The following is a 13242-nucleotide window of genomic DNA, read 5'->3' as shown; positions in this document are numbered from 1 at the left end:
CGTTATTTTAAACCATTTTGTTTAGAGCACTTTCCCAGCTATAAAGCTCGATAACAAACAATTTTGGTCCAGAAATATTTCGATAGCATAATAACAAATGTCCTGTCTGTTCATAAAATTGTTTGCTTATTCAGAATGTTCTTGAACAGAACAGTTTCAATGTTTTACATGCATCAGGGTAAGACGCAAAATAAATCTTCAGCGCTGCCAAAACCTCAAGTATCACTTTATAGAAACATTTAAATTTAAATCAATCTATCTCTCTGTTAGTCTGTTTGGTTATCAAACCTGGGTACCAGTATCAAGTATTGAAACTGTCAAGTGCCAAAATGTGGCATAAAATGTATTGTTTGATCCATCTATATATCTCTGTAGAACAGTTTTTAACATTGTTATTTCGGCGACAAAGAAAAAAAAACTTTTATTCTTTTGGGAACGACAATCAGGGATATAAAACATCTTAAAAGGGATCACTATATTTTATGGATTTATATGGAAATGAATATGATAGCCATGCAGGTGGAGGTCAAACACTGTTTACAGGTTTTCTCAATTGCTTTGGCTCATTTTTTGAAACAGTCTCTAAACTGTAAGTGCAATTGTAACAACTGTTACATGGGATTGCACAACTCTATTTCACGTCTACAAACAGTAATAACTCAGCCAAAACCTTTAACTCATGCTTCAAAATGTTATGATGTCAGTAAATTGGCCAATGCCACCAAATTGAAAACTTAACCTGTCATCGTGTGAGCCATACTGGTCAAGATGTTTCGATGTTTTCCACCATGATAAACAACCCTGGAAATTTTTCTTATGTACAAATCTCTGTTTTTGAATGACTGCTTACTGTGGTATTCAAGAATGTCAGTTTTGTCTGCTTAATGCTTTTGTCCATCACACTAAGCTTTTAAGATTCAGATTTCAACTGCAGGTAAAAATGTACTGGTCAATGTTGTACAATGCACAGGACAAATGTGGTACATGTAAACACAAAATTCAACCTTGATATTTCATGTAAAGTCATATGCACTGAACAGCGACAATAACATCCATGCCAAAATAAAAATAAACCCTGTAACAATGAAATAAAGTAAAAGTAAAGTCGAGTAAAACAACAACAACAACAACAAATTGTACCTCCTCACAGTACATAACACTACAACTCATCTTCTTGATGGTTGATTGTGATCCCTAGTTTATTACTGTCACCGAGCAGCTAACTTAGCAATTTAGCACACAAAGATTCCATGTCATGGATATTTATGGAATATACATGTAGACTAATGTTGAAATAAGTCATTACAAAAGGAACAGTAACAATAAGAAAGGAGTAATAAATTAGTAGTCTGTAACATACTGTATTTGTTTAAGTGCAGCTTGTGTTGCAAATTAAAATGACTATGCGACACACTGCTGTCTTTAAAATTATATTTATGTAACTACTTCATCTGTGGGGGATCATAAAAGGTGCGGGACAGTTAAGTGATATTCCAAATACAGTGCAAAGTAATGTTCCTCATACAAGTGAGATCCATGTTACTGTGGCTTTTGCAATAAAACTGTAAATACATCTCCAGTACAGTACGTGGAGTTAGAACATGTGTCCTTAAATAGCTGCAAGTTATATAATGTGGAGGAGAAAGTCGTAGTTCTTGCATTGGATTATGGAAATCTTGCACTGATATTTGGGACTGTGACTTTCCAGTCCAGCTCCACAAATCAGATTTATTTCATGTGCCATTTTCTTTGTTGCATGTTTGTCCCAAAGTGAAAACATGAGACATGTTATTTTTGGTGCTCAGATTGCTAACGCGTAGGCTTTTGTGTTCATAATGTTTACAGTGTTACCGTGTGATGCCCACACGCAGAAATGACCACTGATCAGGATCTTAAAATGGACGGCCAGCCAGCCACAGCCGTGTTTGCTGCAAAGGGGATTGATGTAACACCTAGTAAAGACAAAGGAGTTGTCAAGGTATTTATTGTCCTTGCTTTACATTTTTAATGTTTCATTGTAGGTGCTCAGGCACAAGTAGGACTTATTGTTCCTCCATACGCCATGGTCATGATTTTTCATTATCTCTTTTATATTCTCTGTTAAAAAGGTTTCTTAGTTGAAGTGGAACCTCGTCTTTTTGTCTGCAGGTTGTGAAGCGTCAGGGGCTCGAACGAGAGCGGCCAATGATTGGAGACAGAGTGACCATTCACTACACTGGGAAGCTGCTCACCGGGAAGAAGTTTGACTGCAGTCGAGGTCGCAAAGAACCTTTTTGCTTCAATGTGGGCAAAGGTAGGTGACTTTATGCATTACTGTCATGCCTGATGGCACCTCAGTGTTGACTCTTACTTAAAGTTGTAATCTATTAGATATTTCATCTAATTAATTGTCTGTTAAGTTACTGTCTATTAAAGAGTGAGTTGAAACAATGCTGATTAAGCATATGACCCCCTTATCAAAGCGCTTGTATTTGCTGCTTTGCCTAGAAATACCATCTGAGTGGTTGGTCTGTCCAGGTGGAGCTGGTTGCATTCAATTATGCTGCGTTACATTGTACTCGGAAATCGGGAACTTACAACTTCCGAGAAGTAAAAGTGCATAACATAGAAAGTTCAAGTCTGAATTCCGAGTCAGGCTCGCTCTTATGTGTCTGACCGGTGCAGTCACATTTCATTGCCAATCTACTGACCTGCTGTGCTTAAGACACTGGCCTCTCCTACCAATGAGTATGTCCAAACAAACATTTTGGACTTTATAGCTGCTTCAAGGATTGTTCTCTGTTATTGGAAGATCAAGAAAAAAACTGAACTGTTAAAATGTTACAGGTTTGAAGTAGAGATCAAAATAAAGGTCAAGTTCAAAGATGCTATAGTCCAAGAAAGGGCATTGACAGAAGGGGGGTAGGGAAGAATGGAAGGGGCCTGGACCCCTCTGCTTTTAGGCCCCTGGCCCAATTTGGTGTCCCATCCCATTGCAAGATAGTGTCTAGTTTTGTTTTCTTCTGTTTGTTCTGTCACTTATTTTTCATTAGTTTACCGTAGAATTGTGTCATTATGTGTGTATTTAATGTAAATCAATCAATCATTCAAAACCTAAAGTGTCTAAATGACAAACTATTCTATTATATTCTTATCAATATAACTTAAATTTTTGCTTCATACACTCACAGGACAAGTCCTTAAGGCCTGGGATATTGGTGTGTTATCCATGCAGAGAGGTGAGGTGTGCACGTTACTGTGTCAGCCAGAGTACGCTTATGGATCTGCTGGAAATCCTGACAAAATTCCTCCCAACTCTCCAGTGGTGTTTGAGGTAGGTGTGTGTCATTTGTGCAATGCATTCATTTGGCATCACACTTAGGGACCCTTATAATTCCCATTTATTAAATGGTTATTCAACTGTTACTCACTGTAAACCCAACTCTGTGCTGTTGCAGCCAGAGTTGGTTAAAAATCTCGAAATGTATTTTAAATCTCAAAGTTTAAAAAAACATTATAAGACATAAAACAAATAGCGTCTTGGGTTTGAATAGTTGACACAGTGTAAACATCATGTATTCAATGAAGAGTATATACACTGGAGATCAAAATTAGAGAACAAATTATTAATACTTGATTTATTATGATTCTGAAATATTTTTTATTGTTTGGAATTTGATAAACTATCTGCTGTGGCTATACCCCTGCTGTACTAGCATGCTTTTTTAAATAACCAAGGCACTTCAACAAAAACCTTTATTTTGTAAAAAAAAGTTAGAGAACAGTAACCATTGTGTCAGAAGAGAAGATTCAAATAATGTTTTCTCATGATTAAAAAATGAATAGTATGTGTAGAGGCCACAGCTTGTAATGACTTCAGCACATCTGCGCCCACAGGACATCACTAGTTCCTCACACTTCTCTGGTTTGATCTTGGTCCGTTCTTCTTCAGTCTCTTCCCCAGTTCACTAACTGTAGTGGGTTTAGATATTCTATCAAATTCTGAACAATAAAAAAATAACAGTATTTCAGAATAAATCAAGTATTCATAATTTGTCCTTTAATTTTGATCTCCAGTGTATGTTTTAATTATTAAAGTCTACTGGTGCTGTTTCTTTGCTAGTCATCATTTTCTTCTTATTTATTTCTATGACTTGATGTGACGACTCCTACTTGTTTTTCGTTATGTATTTGTTTTTGTCCTCCCACAGATACTGTAGCACCAGACAGCAAGTTCTGCAGAGCTGTAATTTTGTATTTGTTTCTTATCAACAAAACAGATGGAGCTACTCAAGTTTGAAGGAGAGATTCTCACAGATGATTCTGGCATTGTAAGAAGAATAAAGGTCAAAGGTGACGGTTATACTAATCCCAATGATGGAGCTAGTGTTGAGGGTAAGGCCTTTCTTTTCTTCATTAATAATTACTAATCGTGTGCCAAATAACCAGCGGATTAGTATTACATTACATCTGGGGTTAAATTGTGTCATGATATGTGTCGTATGACCCACAGTGCATCTTGAGGGAAAGTGCGGCGGTCGACTGTTTGACTGCAGGGATGTCAGCTTTATTGTTGGTGAGGCTGAAGATAAAGGCGTTCCTCTCGGAGTGGACCGAGCCATGGACAAGATGCAGAAAGGAGAGTGCTGTATACTTTACTTAAAACCAAAGTAAGTCACTGGAAAACCTTCTCTCTCACTGCAGTTATGGAGATAAATAATCTGTGGGATCACTTTGGTAATTATCTCTTACAGATTTTTGAAGGCCGATACTATATCCAATATATATATATATATATATATATATATATATATATATATATATATATATATATATATATATAAATAGTATATGTTTTGTACATGCATATATAGTTTTCAACAATTCTACAACATAACACCCTATATTAAGTATTATTATTATTATTATTATTATTATTATTATTATTATTATTATTATTATTATAGTGGTAGTTATAATAGTATTATTGAACTGTATTGTTTTCAGTAACCTGAATACAAATGAAGCTTTTCATTCAAAGGAACATTTGCCTGATATATTGTGGATATGGCACTGACAGTAGCGTCTGTAGCGATACACAGGGCCTGTGTGTGTGGGACTATTCTTTTCAGAATTAGAATGAATTTCATTACCAAGTAGATTTTCATGTACAAGGAATTTGCCTTTGTGTGCGCACAATAAAAGGAAAAAACAATAAAGCAAAGTTTTGCAACAGTTAATAACAGTTAATAACTTAAAAAGTACTATAAAATATGAAAAAGATCCTATTAAATTACTGCAACAAATATGTTCAAGGTAACATTTTTAGAATTAGAAATACTGCTTGGGAGCTTCATGCCTCAGATCAGCCCACTTTAGATCCCAACCTATTATACTGGAGATATATATTTTAGTTTAAAAAGCATAAAATATAACAGTCTTTATCATGCGTGATTTGGACCTCATAAAAAAAGAAACACAATTAATTTTAGACTGATATAAGGAGCAATTGCAAAAGTAAATAGAACAGAGTGTACTGCCAAAACCACATAATATCATTCACATAACCCTGCCCGCACCATCCTCACCATCTATCCCCTCTGGCAATAACAACACAAAGTTCTGTTGACGAGTACAAGGAATTCATAGCACACTAACAATACATGCTAAGAGGTGATACCAACAAGTAGTAAACAAACACAGCCCAGCTGTTATTGGAGTGCAGGGCAAAAAGGAGTGGGACTTAGGAAGGGTCTAGATGGAAGAGAGCTTCCCAAAAAGGTTCTCTTGTCCATAACAGAAAGCTAGCTAACGTTAATCAGTGGCAAGCGAAGTGAGCCGCTGTAATGGATTAGGGCGACCAGACATCCCAAGTGTCCGGGGACCCTCCTCGTTTTCAGTGACCTGTCCCTGGCTACTGCTGTCCCCAGTTTTCACTGTGACTGAAAGATCTGAGAATGGAAAATAGGAAAAAATGAAAAAACTTAAATGTTGACCAAGCGACACATATAGTTGTGCCCCCTGCTCACAGGCCAAAGCCAAAGTGGTTTGACATCTCCAGGTCAAAAGATAAGGAAGCATAATAGATTTAAGTTTTGTATAAATATATCATTAAAAAACAAGCCTGTGATACATGAGGAATATTAGTCTTTACATTGCACAAGTGGTTTGACATCTCCAGGTCAAAAATCATTAAAAAAAAATCATTAGAAATATATTGAATTCAAAAACAAGCCTGTGAAACATGAGACATATTAGTCTTTATGTTGCAAAAGTGGTTTGACACAATTCAATAAAAATGGTTTAAATGCATAATAGTTCTTATTCTGAATATCAAATGAATGTTGAATATCAAACTTACTGGTCATGTTTTGGAGGTTTTTAAACCTCTGAACCTCTCAGAAATCTGGTCACCTTATCATGGTTACAGGCAGTCTTGTGTACCTTCTAAACACAGACATGACACGAAGAGTGCCGATCGGAGAATGGAGTTTACAGTACTAGTTAGGATTACTTAAGATAAGATAGGAGGTCTGATATATGATAGGGCACAGCCATGAGTCTAGGAACTGCTTATGTAGTAGGAAGATACATTTCTTTTTACTATCTATGAAACTGAAAACTGAAAAGATTAGCAGTTAGGATTTTTCTCTCTAATGATCTATATTATCTTTATTTGTATGACATTTGTTTTAATGCTATGATTGATGCCGTCCGTCTAAAGTTACAGTTAAATATATTGTATTAGCCTAATTAATGAAAGGTTGTTTGGACAACTGAATATTAGGCTACTTGTATGAATTTTGACAGGTGTTGCATGCAGGGAATTTTTAACCAGTTTTAACTACACTGTATAGTCTAAATGTCAAATGGCTTGAGTTGACTGCTGACAGTTTATAGCTATTGCTAATTTCCAACTCTTTTCCCTTGTTGAACGTTTACATGTACAGTGTAATTAAAACATACAGCTTTCAGTATCATAAAACCACAGTACATTACAAATGTGGAAATATAATATAATACAAATCACACAATACACCTTGGTAACTTACAATGCACTTAGTTAAAATGGATACAGCTTTGATCTGCTTTTAGACAGCACTTAAACTTTGCTGTGAAATATTTTATATATTTCTAATTAATTTGATTCTTTATGGGGAAAGCTGATTGTCCAAATTTAGATCTACAATGTGGTATTTGCGATTTGCCAATTGTCAAAATACAAAAATAAAATCTCCTCCAAACATGAATCTGCATTATTGCCATACATCACTGATTAGTAATGGCAGAGAGTAGATTAGTTTGAATCAAGCACAAACTACAGATACTAAATTATACCAAAACATTTGTCATTACCATATAATGGTTGTACTCATTATATGAGTTCCATGATAATGGTTTAACAGTCTTGTAAGTATTGAACAGGCTCATGCTCTATGTCTTTTATTTTTTCCACAGGTATGGCTTTGGAAACGAAGGTAAACCGGAGTTCAAAATTGGACCAGACAAAGACATCATATATGAAGTTACCCTCAAAGACTTTCAAAGGGTGAGCCCTGCTTTCTACTTTGTATGTATAAAGAAATAAGCAGTTCTTTTCTACATTTACATAAATATGTTTTCACCATTTAAGACAAACACATTCAAGCACACTCTTTACAAAGTTCAGCATTGTCATGTAGATAATTTCAAATGACTACCTAAAACATGAATCTTTACTCTTACGTTAATTGTGTCTCCTCAAGGCCAAAGAATCCTGGGAAATGGACTTGCCTGAAAAGTTAGAGTTGGCTGCTGGAATTAAACATAAAGGGAACCAATATTTTAAGGTACAGCTCCATGAGCCTGTGAATGTTCTCATTTATCCAGGTCATCGGTATCCCCAAAGCAATTTCAGTCAAGAGCAGCCGGACTTGGTTAATTGTCTTTCTAGACAAATAACCAAGTCCAGTTGCTTTTGACTGAATTTTTTTTGGGGGGGTACAGCTCCATGCTATTATTTTGTCTTCACAAATTATTATTTTTTGATGTTGTTAACATGTTTATAAAATGGTATTATCTTCCTGTATTAGGCAGGGCGGTATAACCAGGCAGTCATCCAGTACCAGCGTATCGTTTCCTGGCTAGAGATGGAGTGTGGCACGGGGATAGAGCAGCAGAAGAGGGTACAGTCTTTTATGTTGACATCACACCTCAACTTAGCGATATGTTTCCTGCGGATGAAAGAGTTCTCACAAGTAGTGGAGAACTGCAACAAGGTGAGCTGCAAGACCTGTTATTTATTCATATTTAAACACAATTTGCTCTTACAACATTCTCTCTCTGTGTCATAACTAATTACTTTGTGTGTTTAAGGTGACTGAGCTCGATGAGAACAATGAGAAGGCTTTATATCGACGCGGGGAAGCCCGTCTTCTTCGTAATGAGTTCAGCCTGGCAATGGAAGACTTTCAGCGTGTGCTGCAAGTCAACCCTTCAAATCGAGCAGCTCGTGCTCAGATTTCCATCTGCCAGAGCAAGATTAAGGAACATCATGAGCAGGACAAGAAAATCTACGCCAACATGTTCCAGAAATTTGCAGAACGGGACGCCAAGGTATGTGAACTCACTGTTCTCAGCTAAATGTCGACAAACAGTCAGCCTGACTTGTCTGTGTTTTCTTTTCTTATAAAGAATCTTAAATCAGAAGAAACAATTACAACTCTAAAGTAACACACACATACACACACATACACATACACACACACACACACACACACACACACACACACACACACACACACACACACACACACACACACATGAGTATCCTTGAAAACAACTTTATCTATATAGCACCTTGCAACAATGTTACAAAATACTCTACAAAGGAAAAATTAAAACAAATCAGCACCATAAAAATTACACTTCCTCACTTTCTGACGATATCAAGGTCCACTGTATTTATTATCCTTAGATAAGTAGCTTTCAATCGATAGTTGAGGACTTCACAGTGTTATGAAGTGGAGGTGTGTTATTTTTAGCATGTATGTAACAGTGTGAACTGTGATGAGAAATTAATCTGTATTTTAGACCTGGAAATTACTTTGTGCACATCATAAATTAGGGAATATTCCTTATTTTCTTCAACTAATGGTCAGCCATTTTAGATCCTGTTGAGATTAGAATTGATAGAATTGAAGGAGATCCATCCCACCACCACCACCACCACAATATTTGAATATTCTTGCCAGTACTCCCCTCAATCACATATATTACAATAATATAGCTGATCATTTTTTCTTCAAAGGTTTCAATTACATTTGGTTAGCAAAATGCTGTACTGTATCGCCGTCCTGGGTATTACTGTGCTTTCTTCAGTATTATGCTGACCTCTAGTGTTCATTCACAGATTTGTTGGTTTTATCACAGTTTGATGCAGATGCTCTTCTCTGTTAAAAAGGAGAACTTATCCCAAGAATCTAAAAGCAACAAACAAACAAAATTTGTTTGGGTCCTTGAAATCCTTGAATGTTTATAAATTTGAGAAATTCAAATTGATCATTGAAAGTGCAAGAATAAAAATTGAGGTTCTTTTGATTTATTTTTAATAAATAGGCTTACATTCCGTCTCTGTCTCTATCATTCAACTTACATAATATATTGTTTAGCTTTGCTGTGTTAGATAAGGCAAGAGACCACATAGTCTACCATCTATGTGATATAGCACAGAGAGAAGTTTCAATTCAAGCCTCTCTCTTTTTAAGTGTTTTCTGTGAGCTTTGTAGAGCCTGCTGGTTCTCATTACAAAAACATCTGCATTTTAGTTAACAGATAACCTTGATCCTCAAACTATGCCTGATAATGCAAGATCAAATCATGCTTGCTTCATCTCCCCTCAACAGGTTGGAAAGCCAAAAAGGAGGCGGGATGAGATCATGAGGAGCGGCATGAACGGTGAAGTGGGCATCAAACGACGGCGGAGGAGTCAGGACTGTCCATCGTAAAAAGTGACATTTGAAAGGGAGAAAAAGAAAGACATGCCTTCATTTGCTTTCCAAGCCCCAGGAGCAGAGGCAGGAACAAAGTCGTATAAAAGCCTCTAATCCAAACCTCTTTATCCTAAAATCCAACGTTACCATTCCTGCATATAAAGCAGAGTGCAAGCGGGGACGTTTGCAAGCCAAACTTCTCCTTTCACATGGACTGTGCGACTGCCAGGACATACCTCCCAGTGGAATTAGTACTGTAGAATCAGTGAGTCAAGTTTCGTGAACACTTCTAGCCTCCACCTTTTATTTTGAAATAATCTAGTTTATTTCTTCAAAAACAGAGGAATTCCATTATATTTATAGGCTACTTTGTAGAGTTCAGATACACAATGCCTCCGCAGTGTGTTTCTGTACGTGCTGGTTTTCAGATCTTTGGCATGTATTTGGTATTACGCTTTTTCTTGGGCAGCTGCATGCATGCATCACAAGGTGTTTGGGATTCAGACTTGAAACTTTGTGCAATATATATTTTTGGATAAGGGTTTAACAAGTCCCTTTAGTTCAGTGGTAGTTTAAACCTTTCTGTGCAAAAGTAGTAAAGGCTAAAAGCCAATAACTTAGCCTTGGTTCATAAAAGATAAGCATAGTGTAGAAAAGCCTGCATTCATTTAATGTTTGGAGATGAAAATACAGAAATACAAAAAAAACTACACATCCACTGATCAGTAATGGCGAGAGAGGAGAGTAGTCTGAATCAAGCACAAACTACAGATACTAAATTATACCAAAACATAAATCCTTAATTCTGGCATTCTGGCACATTCACAATTAATTTTGTTTTTTGCTAGTAACAGCTGAATTAATATTGTTTTGTGATATAAAGCTATACTACCTATTAAGCCAAATTAGTACTTTTTTTTTATCATTTAAAAAAAACAAACCTAAACTGTGGTGTAGAGAGATTATTTCCAGATTCAAATTTAGCCCTTTGTTTTGGGCAAAAGTGAGGCATTGTTTTACGATGGATAAGACTACGGTCGTGCACTAAAATAATTTATTCATGAATACATGATATGAGACATGAGACATTTTTAATTTGTCGAAACCTTGTGTTTTATCCATTAAACACACCAACAGTTTATTTTTTTCAATGAGAAGCCAGTCTGGTATTGCAGTAAAGCAGGGATGATCTATGGGCGGGATAACAGCTGATAACTTAATTTTCATTGACTGATTACATTTTAAAAACAGTGGCAGCTGCAACGACTTTATAATATAAATAATACACAAGTTATATATATATAATTGTAAAATGTACATATATACAAATATAAACAGATAAATGTTGTGACTCCTGAGCTTATTGCATAAACAAGGACAACACAATCTTCAACACTTACAATCTTCATTCAACAGCAGCTGGCTTTCATTAAATCTCATAATTATGATGGAAACTTCTTACAAAAGAAGTAATTTGATCATAACATCATATCATCATTCCCATTTTTGTATTTGACGGGGCAGGCACACGAGTATTGACCCTGTGAGTGCAAATGGGAAACACTGTTAAGCTTTAAAGCTGCCACAGTTTTCTTTCAATCTTTAACACGTTCTTTTCTTTTTCAACTCTGGTAATCCCTTTTGCCCCAGTCCCAGAACTGGTGTCTCCCCTTATTTCATTGCACCTATTCATATTTTTTTATTTTTCAATGTGTGAATGTTAGTAAATATTATAGCGACGCTGCACTTGTCAAACCAACACTGTTATCTCTTCATCAAATGTCTGGATAAAGTCTTGAGATGTTTTATAAACATTGGTTGGTTCAGAATGAAAACCTTAGCTGTCTTAAATATTTTGTGTATAAAAAGCAACAGTGTGTAAGTTTGTGTGTTAATATATACCTATTGTTGTATGTTAGCAAGGTTTTAAACAGCTTCTTGCTATATGTTTTCAAGTACTGCTGGCTCTAAACATTCAAACATTTTGTACAGTGGAAATGAGCATGAAGTACTTTTTCTAGCAGTTATAATTTGCATTTATGAATATACAGGATATGTATCCCTCACTGTCAACTACAAACAGATCCCCAGGCCTCTTAGTGCTACATTCATCATTTTTGATAACTTGACAAATTACAGGAATCATTTGGAAGATTTTGACACAAACAAACAGGATAAAATGCAACTGTTAAACTGTTGTACTGCCGGCGTGAGATTGGTTTTTATTAGAAACTGTTCTGTCATACAAAATGTTTACATGTATTCAAAAGATCTTCACTATGTACAGAAAAATTTGATCAAAGTTTTAAACTGGCATTTATGCAAAAGAAATATTTTCAGACATAAAACCAAGTAAGGTACATTTGTTCATGTCTTCTTAATATATATATATTTTTATTTTTTTTGCACTTTAAAAGCATTAAATAAATCCAAAAATTTGCATTGAAATACGTCATTCATTAAGTAATAGGTCACTGTTTTCGCCCTGTCAGGGTTTAATTTAATAATGAACGACTTGATCAATTTCCTGGAAAAAGTTATAGGGTCAAACAAATTCTGTCAGGCTGCATTTTCAACCTGCCTCAACACATTGCTCTACTAGCAAATAGTTTATCTTGTATGCTGTATTTCAGACCATACCTAATTACCTGGGTTACTATGGTATCAGGGGATACAATTGGTGTAACACTGCATTTTCAGACTGCCACAAATTATTGTACCCCTATAATACAAAATCATTGGTACAAAGTCTGACAACATACAACCATAGGCCTGAGGATGATTCAAACCTTTGCTTCTGCTAAGAAGTTTGGTTTTAGGACCAGTGCCCTACTAGTTGAGCTACAGGAGTACCCAATGACCTTAAAAACATTTTGTGGCAGGGAATCAATTTTCCATTATACAGAAGGGGATGTATTACAGACCCTAAATGCAGTCTGATCAAATCCCCTTTAACTTTGCTTACCAAACATGAAACTTCTCCATATTCACCAAGGTTAGTAGACACATTAAAATACTGGTTGGTAGAGCAACATCTGTGCAATATAGACAAGAGACACATTTTGTATCAACTTAAGATTTCAGTCTGACACAATTTTTACCCCCTTTTAACCTTTGCCAGGAAACACTTAGTATTAAGGAAACACCACATTTAATTCTCTGATCCTGGACTGATTTTTGTGGATTTCAGCTTTCAATTCAGTATTTTAGGGGGTATATATCCAGATATAGTAGGAGTAGTCCCTCCATTGTTTGGCTTTGTCAATCATAAATGTGGATGAGAGCTACAGTT

At 35.8% G+C, this 13242-nt stretch overlaps 1 protein-coding gene across 1 annotated transcript in view; it reads left to right on the top strand.

Annotated features, from left to right (window-relative positions):
- The window catches only part of fkbp5 (FKBP prolyl isomerase 5), a 16159-nt gene extending 3878 nt beyond the window's left edge, over window positions 1–12281 (top strand). Inside the window, exons 2-11 of the mRNA XM_083938567.1 lie at window positions 1846–1978; window positions 2149–2293; window positions 3171–3313; window positions 4260–4374; window positions 4493–4649; window positions 7438–7528; window positions 7725–7808; window positions 8052–8237; window positions 8335–8574; window positions 9864–12281. Of these exons, the coding sequence (XP_083794693.1) occupies window positions 1874–1978; window positions 2149–2293; window positions 3171–3313; window positions 4260–4374; window positions 4493–4649; window positions 7438–7528; window positions 7725–7808; window positions 8052–8237; window positions 8335–8574; window positions 9864–9965 (1368 nt within the window). The 5' untranslated portion in view covers window positions 1846–1873 and the 3' untranslated portion in view covers window positions 9966–12281. The remainder of the gene's footprint in view (window positions 1–1845; window positions 1979–2148; window positions 2294–3170; window positions 3314–4259; window positions 4375–4492; window positions 4650–7437; window positions 7529–7724; window positions 7809–8051; window positions 8238–8334; window positions 8575–9863) is intronic.
- Window positions 12282–13242: the final 961 nt, after the last annotated feature.

This window comes from Echiichthys vipera, assembly GCF_963691815.1.
Source record: "Echiichthys vipera genome assembly, chromosome: X".
In the NCBI taxonomy this organism is placed as follows: domain Eukaryota; kingdom Metazoa; phylum Chordata; class Actinopteri; order Perciformes; family Trachinidae; genus Echiichthys; species Echiichthys vipera.
Note: the sequence above shows the minus strand (reverse complement) of the source record. Positions and strands in the feature narration are given on the sequence as shown.